The sequence below is a fragment of the Neovison vison genome, chromosome 12 (genome assembly GCF_020171115.1).
Source record: "Neovison vison isolate M4711 chromosome 12, ASM_NN_V1, whole genome shotgun sequence".
Lineage (NCBI taxonomy): Eukaryota > Metazoa > Chordata > Mammalia > Carnivora > Mustelidae > Neogale > Neogale vison.
This window is the reverse complement of record NC_058102.1, coordinates 78,925,212-78,951,118: the sequence shown is the minus strand read 5'-3', so window position 1 is coordinate 78,951,118 and position 25,907 is coordinate 78,925,212. Positions and strand designations below refer to the sequence as shown.

The 25,907-nt window shown below is 36.7% G+C and overlaps 1 protein-coding gene across 2 annotated transcripts in view; it reads left to right on the top strand.

Moving 5' to 3' along the window:
* The window catches only part of GXYLT1 (glucoside xylosyltransferase 1), a 57,947-nt gene extending 39,938 nt beyond the window's left edge, over nt 1–18,009 (top strand). For both annotated transcript variants that reach the window (XM_044229385.1, XM_044229384.1), the window contains 3 exons: nt 958–1,081; nt 1,387–1,559; nt 12,136–18,009. In XM_044229385.1, coding sequence (XP_044085320.1) covers nt 958–1,081; nt 1,387–1,559; nt 12,136–12,297 — 459 coding nt within the window. In that variant the 3' untranslated portion in view covers nt 12,298–18,009. The remainder of the gene's footprint in view (nt 1–957; nt 1,082–1,386; nt 1,560–12,135) is intronic.
* Nucleotides 18,010–25,907: the final 7,898 nt, after the last annotated feature.

The following is a 25,907-nucleotide window of genomic DNA, read 5'->3' as shown; positions in this document are numbered from 1 at the left end:
TGGAAAGGCTTAGTATTCAGCTCCACTGCTTCTCACCCACATTCACAAGATTCAGACCCTCTTTCTTTTTTTTTTTTTTTAAAGATTTTTATTTATTTGACAGAGATCACAAGTAGGTGGAGAGGCAGGCAGAGAGAGAGAGAGAGAGAGAGAGAAGCAGGCTCTCCGCTGAGCAGAGAACCCGACGTGGGACTCGATCCCAGGACCCTGAGATCATGACCTGAGCTGAAGGCAGTGGCTTAACCCACTGAGCCACCCAGGCGCCCCCAGACCCTCTTTCAACTTGGTTGTTTCCTTGGGTATTTGACTTTGTGTCTTAAAATAATGAACTTTGAGCAACTTTATAGAGGCTGAAAAGGCACCTGATGAAATTCATAATCTGTTTTTGATTTACTGGTTTCAAATTGATCTCTTTGAAATGTCAATTATGAAAGATTGGCTAATCAGTCTAAGAGTGATAGTGATCCTGGTAATAATAATAGCTAACACTGAGATGTGTCATGTGCCAAGTACTGTCCAAGTACTTTGTATGTTAACAGGTTGAATCCACAATAACTGTGATATAGACCCAGATACTATGTCTAGACATATGACATAGGTACTAAAACAATCTGATCTGGGTTTTAGGATGAGATCATGGTCATAGTACTTAAAACTATCATCTACAAAGTACTTAAAACTATCACCTAGTTTTTCTTTCCCAGTCTTTCCTGGCTTTTATTAGTTTTATTACTTCTACATGCAGCTTCAGATACCTTCTTTTATTATCTTTCCTACTCCCAAATGGACAGTACTGCTCACATTTAGGTTTACGTTAGAGTCACTTGGTTTTGTAACAGAAGAAGTTTGCATTTCTTCTTGTTGCTCTGTGATACTGAGGGAAGAATGGGGAACTGCCATTGTGCTGCCATATTAACCATGGAGGCCTGAGGATCTTCTCAATGTATTTACCAACAGAATGACATGACAACTGTACGGCTGCGATGGGGAGATATACTTATGCCATTGCTTAAAAAATACAAACTTAACATCACATGGGGGGATCAAGATCTGTTGAATATCATCTTTTTTCATAATCCAGGTAATCATTTAAATTTCTTTAATTCTTCCCATTTGTAAAAAATCATAGGTATTATTTAGTAAATAAAGAAACACATTTATTTAATTTTGGCTTATATTTGTGATTATCACTATGTTTAAGACAGAGTAGAACTTCTTAAAAAAACTTTTCTTAATATTGTTTTTGTAGGAAAGGATCTAAATTTTAAACATTTTTCACTATTTTAAATCTTCTCCTGTAAGAGCTGTGTGTTTAAAATTTTTGCAGAATGTTAATTCTGTGGAATTAGGGTTATTTGCTTCATTGTTTTATTTTTCTTCGCATAGAAAGCCTTTTTGTTTTTCCGTGTCAATGGAATTATCGACCAGATCATTGTATATATGGAAGCAATTGCCAGGAAGCAGAAGAAGAAGGAATCTTTATTCTTCATGGGAACAGAGGTGTTTACCACGATGATAAACAACCAGCATTTAGAGCCATTTATGAAGCACTGAGAAATGTAAGAATGTGTTTTTTTCTTTTTTTAACTGTCTGTGTTGAAATTCTTACAAACTTAGAGTATTTGCAAGAATAAACAAAGAATTTCCATATCCTTTACTCATGTTCATTAGTTATTAGCATTTTACCTCATTTGATTTATCATCAATTCTCTTTCAGTATAGATATGTTTTGTTCTCAACCATCTGAATGTAAGTTGCACACATCATGCTCTTTTACTCCTTGAAGATTTTAATGTTTTCAGTAAGAACAGGGATGTTCTCTTATTAAGCACAGTACAGGTATCAACTCAGGAAATTTCATATTGATACAGTACTTTGATGTATATTCTCTTTTGATATAGAACAGTTTCTCAGTTTTTGTCTTTTATGACATTGGCATTTTTGGAGAATAGAGCCTCTTTATCTTTTTTCTTACTAGAATATTCTTCATATTCGCCTGTCTGCTATTTCCTTATGATTAGGTTCAGAGTATTTCCTCCTGGTCAGAATACTGTGTAAGCCCTGTGAGCTTCTCAGGGTATCACATTCATAGTCACCTTTGTCTACCTGCCTTTCATGGGTGATGCTGCTTTTGATCACTCATGAAAAATGTTGTTCAGTTTCTCCACTATGTAATTGTTTTTCCTCTTGTGAGTAGTCTGTGGGGAGACTCTTTAAAATCCTATAAATATCCTCCTCTTCAGAATTTCTGTGCTACATTTAGCATCCATTGTTGATTCTTGTTTAAACCAGTCTTTACTATGGTAGTTGCAAATTGCTGATTGTCCAGGCATAGTTGTCCTTCTCTGTACAATTTTGGCACTAAGCATTCTCCTGTAAGGAAGAGCCATCCCCTTTTGCCGATTTATTGATCCATACATTATTAGTAAGAAATCATTGATAGGTATTTTTTCTTGATGATTTATAATGCATTATTGGTGTTGATGCTTAAGTTGTTTCCAGTTTGGCCATTAGAGTCCCTTTTGCCAAACTCGTGTGCCCATCTGACATATTCCCTTCACTATTTTGGGTACCTCCTCATTATCTTTCTCAAAAAATATGCTAGGCTCAACTTGTTTTACCTTCCTTGTCCTACCCTGAAATTACCTCTCTGTCATAGGAGCTCTGGTTTCTTTTAGAGGGCTCAGGGTGCTGGGCATGCTTATTGCTATAAGGTTGCCTTCACTTCTGAGCCCTTTCAGTGACAGAGCTAGGAAATATAAATACACAGCACACACACAACTTATACACACAATCATGTAGTTACACTGATGCCTCCAGTTCTGTTTCCCCAGAGTTCATCCTGCTTTCTCTTACTCTGTTTTCATGTTTTATCGCCTTCTGCATTTAGAATCCTGACTCATAAAATGAAACACTTCCTCATTTAAAATAATTTCAGAAATGGTCTAGTCTTTGCTAAAAACCAACCTACTAAGAAAAGTTAAGGATTTGTTCCCATTATCTACCTGCCCCTTCCCTCCCCACCATGAAGGCATGTACTCAGTATTGTGTTAAGCAGTTACTTGGATTAGTTTGTTTTTTTTTTTTTTAAAGATTTTATTTATTTATTTGACAGAGAGAGATCACAAGCAGGCAGAGAGGCAGGCAGAGAGAGAGGAGGAAGCAGGCTCCCTGCTGAGCAGAGAGCCCGATGCGGGCCTCGATCCCAGGACCCTGAGATCATGACCTGAGCTGAAGGCAGAGGCTTAACCCACTGAGCCACCCAGGCGCCCTGGATTAGTTTTTTTATTCTGCTTCTCAGTATGGTTATTTTATTAATTTGGAATACAGCTGGGTTTGTTTGTTTCAGTATGCTTTCAGTTTTAAGGTTTTTTCTCCTCCATCTTTATTGGTTCAACTTTAATTTGATAGGGTAAATGTTAGTATATTTCAAAAACTGAAAACTAAATAAGGGTTTACTCAGGGGTATCACTTTTTATTCACCCTTTCTACCCCAAATACCCTACACCATAGGTTACTGATTTCATTGTTTTCTAATTGATCCTTCCTATAGAGATGGCAGAGATATGTATATTTTGTAATCCACCTTTTCTTACACAAAGATAGCATATTGTAAAAAAAAAAAAAAAAAGATAGCATATTGTTTATATTATTTACTCTTTTTAATTTTTTTTCACTTAAAATAGTCCAGAAATTCATGGATTTAAAATCACTTCCTCTTTTTTAAAAATTTTAATTCCAGTGTAGTTACCATACAGTGTTATATTAGTTTCAGGTTACAATATATAGTGATTTTGGGGCACCTGGGTGGCTCAGTGGGTTAAAACCTCTGCCTTCAGCTCAGGTCATGATCTCAGGGTCCTGGGATTGAGCCCCCATCGGCCTCTCTGCTCGGCAGGGAGCCTGCTTCCTCCTCTCTCTCTGCCTGCCTCTCTGCCTACTTGTGATCTCTGTCTGTCAAATAAATAAACAAAATTTATAACACAAAAAACAAACAAACCAGTATAGTGATTCAACAATTCTGTACATTACCCCATGCTCATCATGATAAGTGTACTCCTTAATCTCCATAGCTTGCTTCATCCATTCCCCCTCCCCTTCTTTATTTTTCTTTTTTTAAACAGCTATATCTGTACTGCATTTTGTGTATATACCAGAGTTAATTCAAGCAGTCCCTTAGTTTGAATATTTTGGTAGTTTCCAAAATTGTGAACTGTGAATTCTAAATAATGCAGCAGTGCATAACCTTGCCATATGTATATTTGTATTGATGGGATGTATCTTTAGGGTAAGTTGCTGCAAGTGGAATTATGGATTGAAGATACTGCCGATTTCCCCTACAGAGGGATTGTATGAATTCCTGCCCACAATTTATGAGGAGGCCTATTCCCCAATAGCCTCATCAATGGAGTGTATTTTCAAGCTTTTAAAATTTAGCCATTCTGATAACTGAGACATGGAATCTTAGTTTAGTTTTTGTTTGTTTAAGATTTTATTTATTTATTTGACAGAGACAGACACATCAAGAGTGGGAATACAAGCAGGGGGGAGTGGGAGAGAGAGAAGCAGGCCTCCTGCAGAGCAGAGCCCCATTCAGGGCTCCATCCCAGGACCCTGGCATCATGACCTGAGCCGAAGGCAGACACCCAATGACTGAGCCACCCAGGCGCCCCTCGGTTTTTTGTTTTTTTTAGTTTAGTTTTAATTTGCCTTTCTCTTATAAATTAAGTGAACATCATTTTATATATTTAAGGGACATTTTTATATCTTTTTTTGGGGGAATTTTCTTTCAAATCTTGTACCTATCCTGTAGGTTTTTAAAATGATTTTATTGATGTATAATTTATATCTCACAAAGTTCACTCATTTAAAGTGTATAATTTAGTGGATTTTAACGTATTTTAAAAGTTGTGCAACCATCACCATGAGAGAGTTTTTTTGGTCTTTACTTCCCCTCTTTGTATAATGGGGATATTAGTCCTTTATTTGTGATATCTGCTGGAAGAGTTTTCTCCTAGTTCTACTTTGTTTATAGCATTTTTTGCCATTAAGAATTTGTTTTTTAGGGGCGCCTGCGTGGCTCAGTGGGTTAAGCCTCTGCTCTCAGCTCAGGCCATGATCTCTCAGGGTCCTGGGATCAAGCCCCACATCGGGCTCTCTGCTTAGCGGGGAGCCTGCTTCCCCCTCTCTCTGCCTGCCTCTCTGCCTACTTGTGATCTCTCTCTGTCAAATAAATAGATAAAATCTTTAAAAAAAAAAAAAAAAAGAACACCCATTTGTTTAAAAGTCTATCTTTAACCCAAATATTTGAGATATGGACTTTATTATATACTAAAGTTCCATTTCTAGTTTCTGAATTTCTTTTTTGTTCCACTGGTTTGTCTAATTGTGCACTAATGTCACACTATTTTAGTTATAAAGGCATTGTGGTAATACTATGTTTTAATATCTATTAAGGTTACTCCCTCTTCAGAGCCTGTTCTCAGTGTTTTCCTAGCTATTGCGTATTTACTTTTCCACAAATATTAATTCATTTAACTAAAAAAACAAATATTAACTCATTAACTCAAAAACCTTTTTATTGGGAATGGATCAGTTTCTTTTTTTTTTTAATTTTTATTTCTTTTCAGTGTATTTATTTCTTTTCTATTCATTGTTTTTACCCCACACCCAGTGCTCCATGCAATCTGTGCCCTCTCTAATACCCACCACTTGGTTCCCCCAACCTCCCACCCCCCCGCCCCTTCAGAACCCTCAGATTGTTTTTCAGAGTCCATAGTCTCTCACGGTTCACCTCCCCTTCCAATTTCCCCCAACTCCCTTCTCCTCTCCATCCCCCCTTGTCCTCCATGCTATTTGTTATGCTCCACAAATAAGTGAAACCATATGATAATTGACTCTCTCTGCTTGACTTATTTCACTCAACATAATCTCTTCCAGTCCCATCCATGTTGCTACAAAAGTTGGGTATTCGTCCTTTCTGATGGAGGCATAATACTCCACAGTGTATATGGACCACATCTTCCTTAGGGAATGGATCAGTTTCTTATGTTAACTTAGGAGCTGCTGATGTTTTGATGGTGTTGAGACATCTTAATGAAGAACAAGGTCCATTGGGGTGCCTGGGTGGCTCAGTGGGTTAGGCATCTGCCTTTGGCTTGGGTTGTGATCCCAGAGACCCAGGATCGAGTCCCACATCAAGCTCTCTGCTTGGTGGGGAGTCTGCTTCTTCCTCTGCCCCTCATCCCATTCGTGCTCTCACTCTCTCTTTCAAATAAATAAATAAAATTAAGAAAAAATAGAACAAGAGGTATCCTTCCATTTGTTTTTTCAGAAATGTTCAATAGATTTCTTCATGCAGATTTTGAACACATCTTAAGTTTATGCTTAGATATTTTATCTTTTTTGTTGCCTTTGTAAATGGGGTTTCCTCATTTAAGCATCTGCTTTATATTGAGTTTGAGAAAATTATACTGCCCCTTTTCCTCCCTTGCCCCAGATACCTCTAGTTTGATGCCTGAACCAGGTCTCCATGAGTATGTTGGGGACCAAACTTGGAGCAAGTCCAAATGAAGATTGGATTTATGATTTATGATTTTGCTTAATGAGCAAAATTAACTGCTTAATGCAGTTAATTCACTGATACCTGGGGAGAAATATATGTGACCATTTGTCTCTCATGCAGATGTGTACTTTGTTCTGCTAGACTGTGCCTAATCTTATGTGGATGTGAAGACAGAACATAAGTAAATAATAGGAGTGCTAGTTTAAGTGTGGAGGTCAGGAAAAGAGCTGATTGCCTCTGTTTTTTAGATTCTTAGTCTTTTTATTGCTAATGACTGGTCTAATAGAGCTTCATTAATAGAAATGAGGATGAAAATACTTCACTGTAATCCATTATGACAGAGGCTATACTGGAACTGTAAGAGAGTTTTGTTTGCCTTGAAGTGCAAGGGAAAGCCTTGTGCCTCACTCAAAGGAGGCCTTTAAAGTGGGCCTTGAAAAAATGAAACAAGTTGGGATCAGGAAGGAGCCAAACCATAAGAGACTCTAAATCTCACAAAACAAACCGAGGGTTGCTGGGGGGAGAGGGAGTATGGAGAGGGTGGTTGGGATATGGACCTTGGGGAGGGTATGTGCTATGGTGAGTGCTGTGAAGTGGGTAAGCCTGATGATTCACAGACCTGTACCCCTGGGGCTAACAATACATGATATGTTAATAAAAAAAAAACAATAATAAAGTGAGCCTTGAATGAGGAAGAGTTTTCCAGGAGCAGGGACTATCTGGGCAGAGTGCTGCCTGAGTAAAAAGCTCAGGGGTTTTCAAGAAAAGTCCATGGAGAGGTCAGGTGTGGAGCTGTTCAGGAGTGGAGTGCTGGGTGAAGGTAGGGAGTGACTGGGCTGGGATCAGTGTGGTGATGATATGCTGTGTCAAGGTGATGATCTGCAATGATAAGGAATTGAAGTTTTTTCCTGGAAATCAGTGTTTCTCAAACTTGGTGGTAAGCAAAGTGCTAATGGCATTGTGGGCTATCATTTTGTGCATTATTTGCTAAGTTTCTTCTGTAAACATGACAGATGAAGTTTCTGTATAATCAGTTTATCATGATACAGCTACTCACTAAAGAATTCTAAAATTTAGTGTTTATGTTCATTTTAATGTAGCAGACTTTATGATGCCCCCAGAAATCAATTTTGTATATTAATGCTTTATCACGGGTTGTCAAATGAGAAGTACTTTTGGTGTTCTGAGACTGCAGAATATAAAAGAAATGCATTCCTATAAAAATATGGTATCTTTGTTTCCTTTGAGCATTAAAGAATCCATTATTATTTTTTTTTAAAGATTTTATTTATTTATTTGACAGACAGAGATCACAAGCAGACAGAGAGGCAGGCAGAGAGAGTGAGAGGAGGAAGCAGGCTCCCTGCAGAGCAGAGAGCCCGATGTGGGACTCGATCCCAGGACCCTGAGATCATGACCTGAGCCGAAGGCAGCGGCTTAACCCACTGAGCCACCCAGGCGCCCTAAAGAATCCATTATTAAGGGATTAAATTTCACTAGTTTTATTTGATCTTTGATCTCTAATAAGTATATACTTTTAAAAAGATGACTAATAGTTTTAAGCTAATTACACTTGATTTGAACAAAAATCCGTTAAAATAATTTCAAATACTGAACTGATAATTTGTGTTTGTTTTGAATTTGTATTAACTATATCTGTATCTTTCCATTTTTCAATTTAATGAAGTTAATCAGTCTTTTATGTAAGTGCTCTTTGTTAGTGTTTTTATCTTCCCTTATCTATAATTCAATGAGAAGTGTAATTTTTAAAAGCAATGTATTCAGACAAGGGTATTTATGCAAGTTTCAGACAGAAGCTTAGTCATAGCCATTGAACGCAATGAACAATATGAATGAAAAAGGATATGAACCATCTTTAAAATGTAAATGCATGGCTGTGTCTTCCAGCAAATCAAGTTTTACAGTCCATACATATTTGTTAAATATTAGTTGTTGAATGAATAAAAATATTAAGATTAAAATTGCAAATGTAAAATGGGAACAAAACATTTTATTGCTCTATAAGGTATTTTCTGCTTCATGTATTTCATTCTGAATTACATTTCTTGGTGGTTCTGTGTTAACTTTGATTTACTTCATATCCTGCTTATATTTGCATAACTATCTCTGCAAGGGAGTTGTCCTGAGTGTTTCCCTCTGTGCTTTGGTCTTTCCCCTCTTGTCCATGGGGGACACATTCCAAGCCCCCCAGTGGATGTCTGAAACTACAGATAGTACTGAACCCTGTATGTACTATGTTTTTTTCCTATACGTACATAACTTTGATAAAGTTTAATTAATTAATTAATTTATTTTTTTAAAAGATTTTATTTATTTATTTGACAGACAGAGATCACAAGTAGGCAGAGAGGCAGGCAGAGAGGCAGGCAGAGAGTGAGGAGGAAGCAGACTCCTGCCGAGCAGAGAGCCCGATGCGGGGCTCGATCCCAGGACCCTGAGATCATGACCTGAGCTGAAGGCAGAGGCTTTAACCCACTGAGCCACCCAGGTGCCCCGATAAAGTTTAATTTATAACTTAGACACATAAGAGATTAAGGAATAATACCTAATAATCAAGCAGAATAGTTGTAACAATATATTGTAATAAAAGTTTTGTGAATGTGGTTTCCCTCAGGATAGTTTATTGTCCTATATGCACCCTTCTTCTTGATGATGTGAGATGATAAAATGCCTCTGTGAGGAGATGAAGATAGGTGAATGGTAGGCATTGTAACATAGCGTTAGGTTACCGTAGACCTCGTGACAATATGTTAGGAGGAGGATCATCTGCTCCCAGACTGCAGTTGGCTGCAGGGAAAGTGAAATTGTGGTTTAGGGTGTAGTGTTGTACCTTCTTGCATATAGTTGGCTCTCAGCATTTACTGGATTGTGCTGCCATTCTGCCTTATTTTTAAAACATGTATTCTTTGAAAATGCCTCAGATTATCTAATTGTAGTCATCTTAACCTCAATACTTATTTGCTGCCTTTCAACTGACAGTTTTATGTGTAAAGCATGACCTTCTTAAAAGTTCGTGCACTGTGCCAGTGAAGGAGTGACTAACTGTATCAGGAAAGGCTTCCCAGAAGTACTGACATCTGAACTGAGCTATGAGGTTGAGTACCAGGCAGAGAAGGAGAAGTCAAAGTAAGTCAGGCAAACCATACTGGGTGGAAAAAGGCCTCCAGTCAGGTAAGGCCACATGTGACCTCTGGGAAGGGGAGCACCTAGATGCAAGTTATGTCCTGCACAGCTCTGCAGTGCTGCAGATTTGTGAATGCCAGAATGTGCCATGACTTCAGTCTCTATTTATATGGGTGGCAATTTTGGTAATTTATCATCTTGTCCCTGAAAGGTCAAATTTGTTGTGTTATATGGTAGACTAAAAGAGCACTAATTCATGAGGCACTGTTTTTATTTCAGAAAAATGCCTCTGTGAGGAGATGAAAATACTTCTTCAAAATACTTTTTAAAATTATTTACTTAAGTAATCTACACCCAACATGGGGCTCAAACTCATGACCCTGAGATCAAGATTTGCATGCTTCTCCTACTGAGCTAGCCAGGCAACCACAAAAAATGTTTTTAACCACAAACACTGGGGTTTTAAAACATGAAAATGAAGGAACTGAGTCTCAAGTACTTCATATTTCTGGAAATCAACTTTTAAACACCTTTGTAATACTGTCATTTTATTTTATTTAAAAAATTTTTTTAGTTCATTATGTTCAGTTAGCCAACATATAGTACATCATAAGTTTTTGTTGTAGTGTTCATCGATTCATTAGTTGCATTATAATATTCAGTGCTCATCCCAACACGTGCCCTCCTTAACACCCATCACCCAGTCACCTCATGTTGTCATTGTATTTCCATTGCTTAGTAAGAAAAAGATCGTAGTTTGGTCTTCCATTATTATTGGCCTCTCAACCACAGTTGTCCAAGGATGGTTTTTGACACATTAAAATGTTATTTGAAGGTGTTACTTGATTAAGCCTGCCTTTTTTAACATGGCTGCTGTTTTTAACCCCAAATAAATTTTGCCATATCTATATACAGCACTTAAAAAAAATAAAAAACAAAAACCCAACCAATCCAGCTTTTATTTGTTTCTCCCAGATACCTCCATGCCAGTCAGTACTGTTTTCATTACATTCAGTTAAGCATCTGCTCCTCTTTTTGTTTTTAATCTTCTAAACAATATTTATCCTAAGTGTATGTGATTGAGTTTAAAAAATCACCCCAAGAGTGATGGTTTCATGCAGTTAATGCTCATAGTTTTCTTCCTAAAGAGATACTGAAGTTCAGCATCTCTTTACATCTCTACGTTGATAAAAGCCATGTTACAAATTATCATCTAAGTTCATCCTGTTCTCCAAAGATTGGCTGTGATTTCCCATAGATTCACTGTTTGTGATTCAAGTGGCATTTTCCTTTCTTCTCCCTCAGTGTCATGATAGTGAACCTTGGGGTTCACCTCAGGTCATTTGAACCCTCAGAGATTTTAGGTGCTGCATTTCTTTCAGGAGCTTGCGTTTTTCACTGACTTTAAACTTTCACAAAACTCCTCCATTTTGGGGGCACCTGGGTGGCTCAGTGGGTTAAGCCGCTGCCTTCGGCTCAGGTCATGATCTCAGGGTCCTGGGATCAAGTCCCGCATCGGGCTCTCTGCTTGGCAGGGAGCCTGCTTCCTCCTCTCTCTCTCTCTGCCTGCCTCTCTGCCTACTTGTGATCTCTCTCTGTCAAATAAATAAATAAAATCTTTAAAAAAAAACCAAAAACCTCCTCCATTTTTAAGCCCCATCTATCTTTCTAATTGAAAATATGCCTAGTTGTAAATACCAAATCATAAAATATAGCTAGTTGAAAACAATAAAGTCACAATTTCTTTCCACTTAATAACTGCTACATAGTATTTTACACCGTAAAAAAGGACTCTGGTCAAAATATATTTTGGAACCAGTGGGCCAAACAACATTCAACACACGTGTTTTTCATTTCACTGTTTACAGTTTTTCATGTGCCAATGTGAGTTCCCATAAAGAGTGCATATGTGGAGCAGCTCCCAAATGCATTTACCCATGGGACTACTTTATATAGTTAGGGCTTTTTGGGAAATTCTGAACTGTGCAGTCATTTTGCATTCATTCCTCCCACTCCATGCCTTTCTCTGAATTCTTTGTAGCCTAGCCTCAACACTATTATTGGAGTGAATTTTGGCTTTCCTTAGAGTCTCTGAGATCTATACCTTCAGAGCTTTTGGTCATCATCTCACACCAGTAGGTGTCTCTGGGCCTTCTCTGGTCTTGAATGTGTACTTGCTTTGGCTTGGAATGCCATGCCTCCATTACCTCTTCTCTGAAAAACTTTCCCTGATGCCCTCAGTGATTTACTGTGTCTTTCTTCCTCCTCTCATGTGAGAACATACATCCATTTAATTCATTGAAATTATTTGTTGAGCATTTGTACTTTTTGTGAGACTAAGTGGAAGTCATAAATATTAAATTGAAGAAGTTTGAGGCATAATTGAATTTTATATGTATCTTTGTCTTTTTATTTTCTTTCTCTAGTGTTCTTTTAAAGATAACAACATCCGTTCCTTATTAAAACCTTTAGAACTGGAACTACAAAAGACAGTCCATACGTACTGTGGAAAAATTTACAAAATATTTATCAAACAGCTAACAAAAAGCATACAGGACCGGTATGATAGACCTCCAAAGGAAAGGTGATCGATCCTTGGTAACCATTAAATCAAGTGAATTAAAACAACAAAATATCAGAGGACATGCATGAAGGAATGGTCTTGGATGAAGTATTCAGGAAGAAATTATTCATCTACAGAATAATTGTTTCTCCTGAAGAAGTTAAATGAGCATATAATTCATGTAATGAAGAATAAATTAAAGTCTTGGACTCCAACAAGAAGACATTTTTGATCTCTGATGTTTTGTAATGCTATTTGCTGTCAGTCCAGTATTGATGAAATATTTTTGAATGGTTTGTAGCCTACTTTGGTTGACTCTTCTCAAGTGAGTAGGAACAGTAGGGGTGTATGGATGGAGAAAATGTACCTCATACACAGTGAAAACACTCAAACTGTGAGTATAGCAATAATTTTATGTCAGCACTAACCTCACTTTAAATGTGTGACAGAAAGTTTACAGAAACAGAGTATGTTCTGTTTCTAATGCAATGTGATGTAACTGATGTAACCATTGACAATCGATGTGTGCCTTTATACATTTCATCTCTGTTTTAAAATATTCCTGTGACAATCATGTTAAAGTTAGATTATAAGTAAGCTGCATGTTTAAAATTGAGCTGTATAAGAAAGTGGGAAAACCGTAAAAATGTTAGGAGTTTTAGTTTGTATGTGTTTGTGAAATGTAGTATTTTCATTTGTATATGTTAACTTGTGTTGCCAAACTCAGATCTTAGATTGTTAAACAGATATTTTTGGAAATTTTCATCACTTTAAATGAAAATTTTCAGCTTTACTGGGCATTCTGGAACAAAAAATACGCTGGTCATAAAGTGAGAACGGAACTAGTATACTTACATGATTATGGAAAATGTGATGGACCAAAAGACATAAGCTATATACTTCCTGTGAACAGTAATTTTAGTTACAATGAAGCAGAAAAAAGTGATCCATTTAAACTTTTTTCTTCTACCTCAAAATGGTTTTGCAAGATATTTTTGAAGAAGCAAATGTAGAGAGCCTTACTTTTAAGTCAGCTAGACAACTTTTGTGGATGATTTGGATTAAGAAGACTGTTATATCTGAGTATAGAAAAAGTAGTTTTGATTGGGTTAATGTGCATATCTTCCTTTTTTTAATATCACTTAAGACATTTTTTTAATCTCAAAGAGAAGAAAAATATTATTTAGTGTTCTTGACTGCTCTCTCTAACATAACTAGATTCTGAGTACTTGGCATGTACTATGCTGTGCCATATATGTGACTTTTTTAAGTGCTATGTGGTTATTCTTTTTCCTTTTTTGATATTTTAATGCTTAATTAGAAAAGGAAAAATCATGAAGGAAAAAAAAAACCTCTTATGTGAAAAAAGTGGTGATTGGCTTTAGAGTGTCCTCTGTGGAGACGTGGCATACGCAGAAAGACATGGTCAATGCAGTTGTCCCCTGTCTTTTGCAGTTCAGTCAGGGCAAATTGAGAGAGGAAGGTGTAAAAAAGGCAAATTAGAGCACTCTTTGAACAGATGCTTTTAGAGAACACAATCTGTATGTCTTTGACAGAATGCCATGGTGAATATAAGCACTTGTGAACTGTGCTGACACTGAGTTTACTGAGTAGAAAATGAGAATCCTAGGATTTTGAAGTTTGGAGGATATATATCAGATCATTTCTAATGGTCTCCGAAAGAAAACTTTGCCTGTCTAGATTAGACTCTCGAGGGGGGCTTGTTGAGCGTGGATCCCTGGGCTTCCCCTTAGACTTCTTGGACACTGTGTCTAGGAGAGGGGCTGCAATTGTTTTTTAATGAAGAGATTTAAAAACTACATAAAAACAGAACAGTACAGTGGTACTTACTGCCCAGCTCAAACACTTAAATATCTTACTGTATTTGTGTCATCTATTCCTTTTCCCTTCACTGAAGTATATTAAAGAAAATGCCAGATAGTCTGTTATTTTACTGCTATGAGTACTTTGGTAACTACGATGACATCATACCTCCTTTGACTTTATTTACTTTCCATTCTTAAGCAAATTTCCTTAGTTGTCTTCAATGTTAGATTAGGGTACAAAAATAAGTTATCTTATGATTCTATATTTAATAAGCATCTCAGATGATTTTGATGTAAGCTAGTTTGGGAACTACTGGGAATCATTTTGCCAAGTTGAAGGTTGAAGTTAGGATACCATAATTCTTGGCACAGTTAGTAGATTATAAATGTGATTCTGAAATATTAGAGGAACTGGGGTTATTAGCAAGATACGGATTTATATTATTAGTAAGTTTCTTAGGTTTAATTTCCTCAGTGAACAGAGAATCTCAGCCCCTTGGGCTCTAATAATGGGGGTGGGGCTATGTAGATTGTGGTCATGATTTAATTCAACTGGACTGTATATGTCTCTGGTCTCATGTCGTGACTTATTTCACTGTCTCACATTCCACTTTGTGGATCAGTTAGAAGGTTTTTTGTCTGGTTTTATTCAGAGCTGACCTAATTGGGCATTTTACCATAAATTGGGATATGGTGAAAACTTTCTACTTAGGGACTATATTTATCTAAAATTTAGGATTCATAGAAAATCCATAACAATAGTAAAATGAGTTTTCTGAATTTATCCTTAGATATGGTAACTTTTTCTTTGTGAATTCCTAAGAAATGCTGTTCTCAGCATTAATGAGGTTAAATATATATAACAGCTTAGAGAATATATTATATTTCTTTTCATAAAACATTATATCTATGCAGTTTATATAAATTACATTATGTATTCTTTGAGTCTTTGTGTTAGAACAACCTCAACTATCTCTGGGCTGCCGTATTACCAAAGTTGAATGACTTTAAAATGTAGTCAGACTTCATTTGTATGAAGTAGCCATCTTAAAAGAACTTGGAAACCCTTAGAAAATATATATTGTGACTTGCTTTTTAAAGCAATACAGTTGCTTTTTTTTTTTCCCCTTGTGAAGAATAGTTCATAATGTATAAGGTAACCCAGTTATCTTTTAGACACTTCAAAAACTGAAATAATACTATTACCGCTTATTCATTTTTCTTTCGTTCTTGCCTCCTGTCCGATGTTACTGGTATAATGGCAAGAAAACAAGTCTGGTTATTATACCTGGATTCTTTTCTTGGTTTGGGACCTCAGGCATATCTGTTCACCTTCTCTGTGCCTTAGGTTTGTAAACAATATGCTCTTCCAACCTCATGAGTCTCAGAAATCACAAGTCAGAAAGTAACGTGACCCAACAGAGATAATGGAGTTGAATGCGTTCTACATGACTGATACATGCCACACAAGAGCATTAGTGTTGAGTTCTGTTTTGCCTCTTATACAGATCATTCTGTTTCATGAATGTTTTCTGACATGTATCTCCAGTAAGAATTTGCTTATATTATGTAAGGAGGAGTTTTTAAGGAAGAGAAAGCAGAGAAGAAAGGAGTGATTATAAATGAATGATTTAAAAAAAAAAAGAAGGAAAAGAGAGAAAGTGAGAAAGTAAGGATAGAGAAGGGAATAAAAGTGAGAATGGCAAAAAGGCAGAGTAAGGGAAAAGATGGAATGAGAATGGGAAAATCGAGAAGTGGAGGTGGAGAGAAATGCTGTGGAAACTGTCACTTTTTGAACTGTAGGCCCCCCACCCTGTGCCACTGTCTGCCTGCCTTCTGGTTTCAGTTTGTGAGGCACTCCAGGGTCAGGAAGGGTGCTGGCTTTCATGGAGGCAAGTAGCATAGCTACTTTGGTTTGATTCATCAATACTAGAGTCCTGTTCCAGTCACTTTACTCACTGATCTAAATTTAGTGATAATGATTCAACATTTTATTTCTTTACTGGATCCCAGTTTGTGAGCAAAGACCTATGGAAACATGATGACAGATATCCTCTTTTTAATGTTGTTGGTTTAGTCATGCCAGTTGTTGGATTATGCAAGATTAACCACATGGATTCGCACAGGGGAGACTGGGATGGAGGGGATGGTTTGATTAGGTCTGAAGGGGCCCCAGGAATCTATTACAGCAGTTTTCCAGATGATACTGATACGAAGCCAGATTGGGAATCATTGCTCTACCTTGAATGGCAGCTTACACAGTAAATCCTATCTTTTGATTCCTCAGTAGGCATACTTTCAGTTGAGCTGTTATAAATGGATTCAAGGGAATAGGAAGACAGGAGAAACACATTGAAGGGAAAAGCCTGAAAAGATATTGTTCAGTGTCTTTGAGAAGTTTGTATTCTAAGTAATAAATACCTTAATAGTAATCAGAACCTCTTTAAGTATTTTAGAAAGATCATGGGTCTGTTTTTTAAATAGCTTTTTTGATTCCTTAGAGTAAATAGAGAAGGAAAGTAGTGGTGCAATATGTCAGGTATTGGGCCAGTTATCCATTTATTAAATGTACTTTCAAGTGTCTTAAAACAATTGCCTTACTGCATTTTAATATTTAATAAAAGTAGATTAATGATTTGTACTGTAACAGTTATCCTTTTTACATTGCCAAAGCGACCCTTTTATGCCTCTTAAAGTCTGGCTAAGTTGTTCTGGTGTTTGCTGTTTCCTAATTCACTGAACAGGAAACCAGATTTCTAAAATCAAGTTATATAAACTTAAGTCTATATGGCACAGGAATGTTTTCTTTTAAAACTGAAATGAGTATGATATTAATTCATATGTCTAGGAGTTAAAGAACATGAGAAGAATGTGGAATAGCATATTGGACTAGGCAATTTAAAATTGATTTAAAAAATGTCAAATTTACTTTTAAATGGAAAACAGTGTCTTGTCACCTCATCTCTACCAATAATTCCAAATGTCTAAAAGGATTATTTCTTTAGAATTTTCTGTAAACTCGGTTTTTAAACAAAAGAGTGCCTTTGAAAAAATAGGGGGAAAAAAGAAGTGAAAATTTCTCCTCCTACCAATACTATGAATGCTGTTTGGAGGGTCTGTGGTCAGGGTTTTTAATATCAAACTTAAGAACTGATGTAGAGCATTTGCTTATGTTTGGTTTATATATACAATCTGAATTTATGAGCATATTCACTCACATAATACCATAGTAACTCCTTATAAAACATGAAGAGAACACATCAGTTTTATATTCCATTTAAAAAGTAAACTGACTTTGACTATGATGGCAAATAGCTGTTTTCAACTTTATATAAAATCTCTTCAGGGAGTATTGGAATGTTATGCAAAAGTAATTCAGGGCTTATTGTATACCTGTAGAATATGTCATCCATTCAAGACTTAGCAGGACCCACATGCAATATGCTTTGTCAGTATTTGAGAGCTGGACCAATGGTTTTTGATGGATGTTATAACAGATGATCTGTGAAGATTGTGGTTTGCACCTGTTCCTGAAATCAAAAACTGGAAAAAGTTGCAGGTGTTTCAACTTTTCACAGGCATTTTGCATAAATATATTAATATTTTGAGTGGTAATGATTCTAAAACTGCAGGAAGGCCTGTTGGTGTACTGTGATATGTAGAAATCACTACCTTTAAACTGCTTTTTACCTTAAAATATGATTTTAGTATAATTTTGGTATCTTCTCCAAGTATTTTGTATATCTTAAAATTTATTAAAGGGGAATAAGGTTATAGATTTGGATGTAACCTGAGAATAATGGAAAGTTGCTTTGTTCTGTATTGGTGGAGTTCAAGTCATCTTTTTCTTGAGAAACTGTATTGCTGTTTCTAAATAAACATATACTCCATAAATGTTTAATTTCTTCAAATGGCGTGTCTGAACTATTCTAACAATCAAAACCAATTTTGGAATGTTTAGGTTTGGGATGCCTGATAACCAGGATCCTAGGCAGTGGGCAGTTTCTGGAGTATTTCTGCAGCCGATCAGTGTCCTCAGGAAGTTAAGTACTGTCTGTTTTTTCATTACCATTCTCACCATGTGAGCTTGGTCTCACCACATGGCCATAGAGTGACAGCTAACATTCAGATTGCAATCACAACCACAGGCAGAGGTATATGTCTTTTTTGTAAGAGAAAGGTTCTCCTTGCTCTCATAGCCATATAATAGCTGTGCCTAAAACAGTCACTTTGCTAAGGTGATAAAACTAACAGTTGACTCAGACCATGAAGATTTGCCCTAACTTAGAGGTGGTTTCCCTTGAAGAATGGCTGCTTGGAGGAAAAGGAACACATCAGGGTTATGTTAAAAGTTGTTTGGGTAGGGGCGCCTGGGTGGCTCAGTGGGTTAAGGCTGCTGCGTTCGGCTCAGGTCATGATCTCAGGGTCCTGGCATCGAGCCCCGCGTCGGGGGTCTCTGCTCAGTGGGGAGCCTGCTTCCCTTCCTCTCTCTCTGCCTGCCTCTCTGCCTACTTGTGATCTCTGTCAAATAAATAAAGTCTTTAAAAAAAAAAAAAGACTTAGTATTAAAAAAAAAAAAAAGAAATTGGTTGGGTAGAAGCTTGGGAGCTTGGGAGATAGCTACTGGGTAGGCAACAGACCATACATTATTTTACTGGCCCAAGTATTTATTCTAATTTCCAGGGGGATCACATTTCAGATTCGAGCCTTTTCTGTGCCAGGGTTTAATTTTGCTTTCAAAGTTCCCTGTATTGTTATGATCTCAACAGTTTGTAATTTTACATATTATATTATTTATACAATGGGTTTTCTAGTCACAATATTAAGGGTGTTAAAAGATTATTGAAGTGATGACTGCATCCAAGAAGCAGTTCTTTTAAATTCATGAGGAAAATGTATAATAAATACTAGCAATTTTATCATATTTTCAATTAAATCTTTTGTAAGTTACAAAATGTCCCCATGGAAACAAAAATTCAAATAATACAGGAGAATTAAAAATGTGTGAAATAGGGTGCCTGGGTGGCTCGGTTAAGCAACTGCCTTCAGCTCAGGTCATGATCTCAGGGTCCAGGGATTGAGTCCTGCATTGGGTTCCCAGCTCCATGGGGAGTCTGCTTCTCCCTCTGACTTTCCCCCCTCTCTTGGTCTCTCTCACTGTCTTTCTCTCAAATAAATAAAATCTTTAAAAAAGTATGTGAAGTAATATAATATATAATAATATAAGTAATATAATCCCTATTAAAAAAAAACCAGTAGCATTTTTCACAAAACTAGAACAATCCTAAAATTTGTATGGAACCACAAAAGACCCCAAATACTCAAAGAAGTCTAGAGAAAGAAAAACAGTTGGAGGTACCACGGTCCAAGATTTCAAGATACACGACAAAAGTTTTAGTAAACAAAACAGTATGGTGCTGGCACAGAAATAAGAGATCCATAGAACAGAATAGAGAGCCCAGAAATAAGTCCACATTTATATGGTCAATTAATTTATGACCAAAGAGGCAAGAATATATAACAGGGAAAAAACCATCTCTTCAACAAATGGGAAAATGGACAGCTACATGCAAAAGAATGAACTGGACTACTTTCTTACACCACACGAAAAAAAAATGGATTAAAGACCTACATGTGAGGCATGAAACCATAAAACTCCCAGAAGAAAACATAGACCATAATCTCTTTGACATCAGCTACAGAAACATTTTTCTAGATATGTCTAAGGCAAGGGAAACAAAAGCAAAATTAAACTACTGGGACTATACCAAAGTAAAAAGTGTTTGCACAGTGAAGGGAAACATCACAAAACAAAAGGCAGCCTGATGGAGAAGATAATTTGCCGGTGATATATCCGATAAGGAGTTAATGTCCAAAATACAAGAAGAACTTAGTAACTCAACACCAAAGAACCAAATAATCCAGTTAAACAAGAGGCAGAGGAGCAGAATAGACATTTTTCCAAAGACAAACAGATAAAACAGACAACATGAAAAGATGCTTAACATCACTAATCATGGAAATGGAAGTTAAGACCATAATAAAATGTCACCCTACACCTGTTAGAATGGCTAAAATAAAAAAACACAGTAAGACTTGGTGAGGATGTGGAGAAAAAGGAAACCTTGTGTACTGTGGTGAGAATGAAAACTGTTGCAGCCACTGTGGAAAATAGTATGGAGGTCCCCCAGAAATTTAAAAATTACCATACGTTTCAGTAATCCCAGTACTTGAGTATTTACCATAAAAGATGAAAACACTAATTTGAAAAGATGTATATACCCCTATATTTATTGCAGCATTATTTGCAACAGCTAAGATATGGCAGTAACCCAGCATGTCCATCTATAGAAATGGATAAAGAAGATGTGATATTTAAAGATACAGAGATTATAGATATATAGAAGAAATATCTATACATACATATACAAAATGAAATATTGCTCAGCTATGAAAAAGAACGAGATCTTGCCATTTGCAGCAACATGGATAGAAGCAGAGGATATAATGCTAAGTGAAGTAAGTGAGAGAAGAAAAATACCATACGATTTCATTTATATGTGCAATTTAAGAAGTAACAAATGAACAAAAAAGAGAAAAAAAATAAATAAATCCAGGCTCTTAAATACAGATAATGAAACTAGTGCTTGCCAGAAGGGAAGTGGATGGGGGGAATGGATGAAATTGATAAAGGGAATTAAAAGTACACATACTGCAATGAGCACTGAGTAATGTGTAGAATTGTTGACTCTCTATACTGTGTACTTGAAACTACAGTTTCAAGTAAGTTAAGTATATTAACATATATGTTATATAACATATATATGTTTTATATATATATATAACTGTATGTTAAGTGTACTTAAAGTATATGAAGTCTTTTGCTATGCACATTATAAGACACAACAAAGGTATGGATATCCAAAGGTATTGGATCCTATTTTGCACACTTCTACAACTTGCCTTTTTCCACATAATATGATTTTTCCTTAACAATACATTAGAACCACCTCATTCTTTATAGCTGCTTATTTCATAGTAATGTACTTATGCAGAGATTAGCGCACAGACTTCTGAAATATAAGTGTGTTAAGTAACGAGTTTTAACTTTATAGTAAATAACCACTTAGCCCCTTTTGCTAGTTAGGTGTAATTTAATTTACTCTAAGGGGCATTAAATTGTGGACAAAAAGCTAGTGTACCTCAGGCATCAAAGTAAATGTCAGATTGTTATATTTTATTTTTTTATTAGGTTCTTTGAATTTTGTTTAGATTATGAAGTCAAGGTAACCTCTATATCATTTTATAGGCAAAATACCTTGAAAAAATAAAAAACTATTTTCCTTTTTTTTTTTTTTTTTTTTCAATCTATCCCCATCCCCTATATCCCCCAGCCTCCTACCCCGGCTTCCCTCCAGTAGCCATCAGTTTGTTCTCTATAGTTAATATTGTTGCTTCGTTTGTCTTTTTCCTTTGCTCATTTGTTTTGTTTCTTAAATTCCACATATGAGTGAGACCATATGATATTTGCCTACCCTGACTGACTGACTTCACTCAGTGTTATACTTTCTAGCTTTATCCATGTTGTTGCAAAATATAATTTTACTTTTTTAATTAAAAGGATGAAAATTTTTGTATAGCTTAATACATACTAGCAGAATAAGACTATTTTTTGAGACTGTCACATCTGAATATTGTTACTCTAGGGTTCTTTTCTACCTCTACATTCCTTATCTTTTTTTAAATTTCTTTTTATGAATTTTTTATTTTTTATAAACATATATTTTTATCCCCAGGGGTACAGGTCTGTGAATCGCCAGGTTTATACACTTCACAGCACTCACCATAGCACATACCCTCCCCAATGTCCATAATCCCACCCCCTTTCTCCCAACCCCCCTCCCCCCAGAAACCCTCAGTTTGTTTTGTGAGATTAAGAGTCACTTATGGTTTGTCTCCCTCCCAATCCCATCTTGTTTCATTTATTCTCCTACCCCCTTAAGCCCCCATGTTGCATCACCACTTCCTCATATCAAGGAGATCATATGGTAGTTGTCTTTCTCCGCTTGACTTATTTCACTAAGCATGATACGCTCTAGTTCCATCCACGTTGTCGCAAATGGCAAGATTTCATTTCTTTTGATGGCTACATAGTATTCCATTGTGTATATACACCACATCTTCTTTATCCATTCATCTGTTGATGGACATCTAGGTTCTTTCCATAGTTTGGCTATTGTGGACATTGCTGCTATAAACATTCGGGTGCATGTGCCCCGTCGGATCACTACGTTTGTATCTTTAGGGTAAATACCCAGTAGTGCAATTGCTGGGTCATAGGGCAGTTCTATTTTCAACATTTTGAGGAACCTCCATGCTGTTTTCCAGAGTGGTTGCACCAGCTTGCATTCCCACCAACAGTGTAGGAGGGTTCGCCTTTATCTACATCCTCGCCAGCATCTGTCATTTCCTGACTTGTTAATTTTAGCCATTCTGACTGGTGTGAGGTGATATCTCATTGTGGTTTTGATTTGTATTTCCCTGATGCCGAGTGATATGGAGCACTTTTTCATGTGTCTGTTGGCCATCTGGATGTCTTCTTTGCAGAAATGTCTGTTATGTCCTCTGACCATTTCTTGATTGGATTATTTGTTCTTTGGGTGTTGAGTTTGCTAAGTTCTTTATAGATTTTGGACACTAGTCCTTTATCTGATATGTCGTTTGCACATATCTTCTCCCATTCTGTCAGTTGTCCTTTGGTTTTGTTAACTGTTCCCTTTGCTGTGCAAAAACTTTTGATCTTGATGAAATCCCAATAGTTCATTTTTGCCCTTGTTTCCTTGCCTCTGGCGATGTTCCTGGGAAGATGTTGCTGCGGTTGAGGTTGAAGAGATTGCTGTTTGTGTTCTCCTCAAGGATTTGGATGGATTCCTTTCTCACATTGAGGCCCTTCATCCATTTTGAGTCTATTTTTGTGTGTGGTGTAAGGAAATGGTCCAATTTCATTTTTCTGCATGTGGCTGTCTAATTTTCCCAACACCATTTGTTGAAGAGGCTGTCTTTTTTCCATTGGACGTTCTTTCCTGCTTTGTCGAAGATTAGTTGACCATAGAGTTGAGGGTCTATTTCTGGGCTTTCTATTCTGTTCCTTTGATCTATGTGTCTGTTTTTATGCCAGTACCATGCTGTCGTGATGATGGCAGCTTTGTAATAGAGCTTGAAGTCCAGAATTGTGATGCCACCAACTTTGGCTTTCTTTTTCAATATTCCTTTGGCTATTCGAGGTCTTTTCTGGTTCCATATAAATTTTAGGATTATTTGTTCCATTTCTTTGAAAAAGATGGATGGTACTTTGATAGGAATTGCATTAAATGTGTAGATTGCTTTAGGTAGCATAGACATTTTCACAATATTTATTCTTCCAATCCAGGAGCATGGAACATTTTTCCATTTCCTGTGTCTTCCTCAATTTTTTCATGAGTACTTTATAGTTTTCTGAGTATAGATTCTTAGCCTCTTTGGTTAGGTTTATTCCTAGGTATCTTATGGTTTTGGGTGCAATTGTAAATGGGATTGATTCCTTAATTTCTCTTTCTTCTGTCTTGTTGTTGGTGTAGAGAAATGCAACTGATTTCTGTGCATTGATTTTATATCCTGACACTTTACTGAATTCCTGTACAAGTTCTAGCAGTTTTGGAGTGGAGTCTTTTGGGTTTTCCACATATAGTATCATATCATCTGCGAAGAGTGATAGTTTGACTTCTTCTTTGCCGATTTGGATGCCTTTAATTTCCTTTTGTTGTCTGATTGCTGAAGCTAGGACTTCTAGTACTATGTTGAATAGCAGTGGTGATAATGGACATCCCTGCCGTGTTCCTGACCTTAGCGGAAAAGCTTTCAGTTTTTCTCCATTGAGAATATTTGTGGTGGGTTTTTCATAAATGGCTTTGATAATATTGACGTATGTGACCTCTATCCCTACACTTTGAAGGGTTTTGATCAGGAAGGGATGCTGTACTTTGTCAAATGCTTTTTCAGCATCTATTGAGAGTATCATAAGGTTCTTGTTCTTTCTTTTATTGATGTGTTGTATCATATTGATTGATTTGCGGATGTTGAACCAATCTTGCAGCCCTGGAATAAATCCCACTTGGTTGTGGTGAATAATCCTTTTAATGTACTGTTGAATCCTATTGGCTACTATTTTGGTGAGAATTTTCGCATCTGTGTTCATCAAGGATATTGGTCTATAGCTCTCTTTTTTGATGGAATCCTTGTCTGGTTTTGGGATCAAGGTGATGCTGGCCTCATAAAATGAGTTTGGAAGTTTTCCTTCCATTTGTATTTTTTGGAACAGTTTCAGGAGAATAGGAATTAGTTCTTCTTTAAATGTTTGGTAGAATTCCCCCAGGAAGCCATCTGGCCCTGGGCTTTTGTTTGTTTGGAGATTTTTTTTTTTTTTAAAGATTTATTTTTTTATTTGACAGAGATCACAAGTAGGCAGAGAGGCAGGCAGAGAGAGAGAGAGAGAGAGAGAGAGGGAAGCAGGCTCCCTGCTGAGCAGAGAGCCAATGTGGGACTCGATCCCAGGACCCTGAGATCATGACCTGAGCCGAAAGCAATGGCTCAACCCACTGAGCCACCCAGGCGCCCTGTTTGGAGATTTTTAATGACTGTTTCAATCTCCTTACTGGTTATGGGTCTGTTCAGGCTATTTCTTCCTGGTTCAGTTGTGGTAGTTTATATGTTTCTAGGAATACATCCATTTCTTCCAGATTGTCAAATTTGTTGGTGTAGAGTTGCTCATAGTATGTTCTTATAATTGTTTGTATTTCCTTGGTGTTAGTTGTGATCTCTCCTCTTTCATTCATGATTTTATTTATTTGGGTCCTTTCTCTTTTTGATAAGTCTGGCCAGGGGTTTATCAATTTTATTAATTCTTTCAAAGAACCAGCTCCTAGATTTGTTCTGTTGTTTTTGGTTTCTATTTCATTGATTTCTGCTCTGAGCTTTATGATTTCTCTTCTCCTGCTGGGTTTAGGGTTTCTTTCTTGTTCTTTCTCCAGCTCCTTTAGGTGTAGGGTTAGGTTGTGTACCTGAGACCTTTCTTGTTTCTTGAGAAAGGCTTGTACCGCTATATATTTTCCTCTCAGGACTGCCTTTGCTGTGTCCCACAGATTTTGAACTGTTGTGTTTTCATTATCATTTGTTTCCATGATTTTTTTCAATTCTTCTTTAATTTCCTGGTTGACCCATTCATTCTTTAGAAGGATGCTGTTTAGCCTCCATGTATTTGGGTTCTTTCCAAACTTCCTCTTGTGGTTGAGTTCTAGCTTCAGAACATTGTGGTCTGAAAATATGCAGGGAATGATCCCAATCTTTTGATACCGGTTGAGTCCTGATTTAGGACCAAGGATGTGATCTATTCTGGAGAATGTTCCATGTGCACTAGAGAAGAATGTGTATTCTGTTGCTTTGGGATGAAATGTTCTGAATATATCTGTGCTATCCATCTGGTCCAGTGTGTCATTTAAGGCCTTTATTTCCTTGTTGATCTTTTGCTTGGATGATCTGTCCATTTCAGTGAGGGGAGTGTTAAAGTCCCCTACTATTATTGTATTATTGTCGATGTGTTTCTTTGATTTTGTTATTAATTGGTTTATATAGTTGGCTGCTCCCACGTTGGGGGCATAGACATTTAAAATTGTTAGATCTTCTTGTTGGACAGACACTTTGAGTATGATATAGTGTCCTTCCTCATCTCTTATTATAGTTTTTGACTTAAAATCTAATTGATCTGATATAAGGA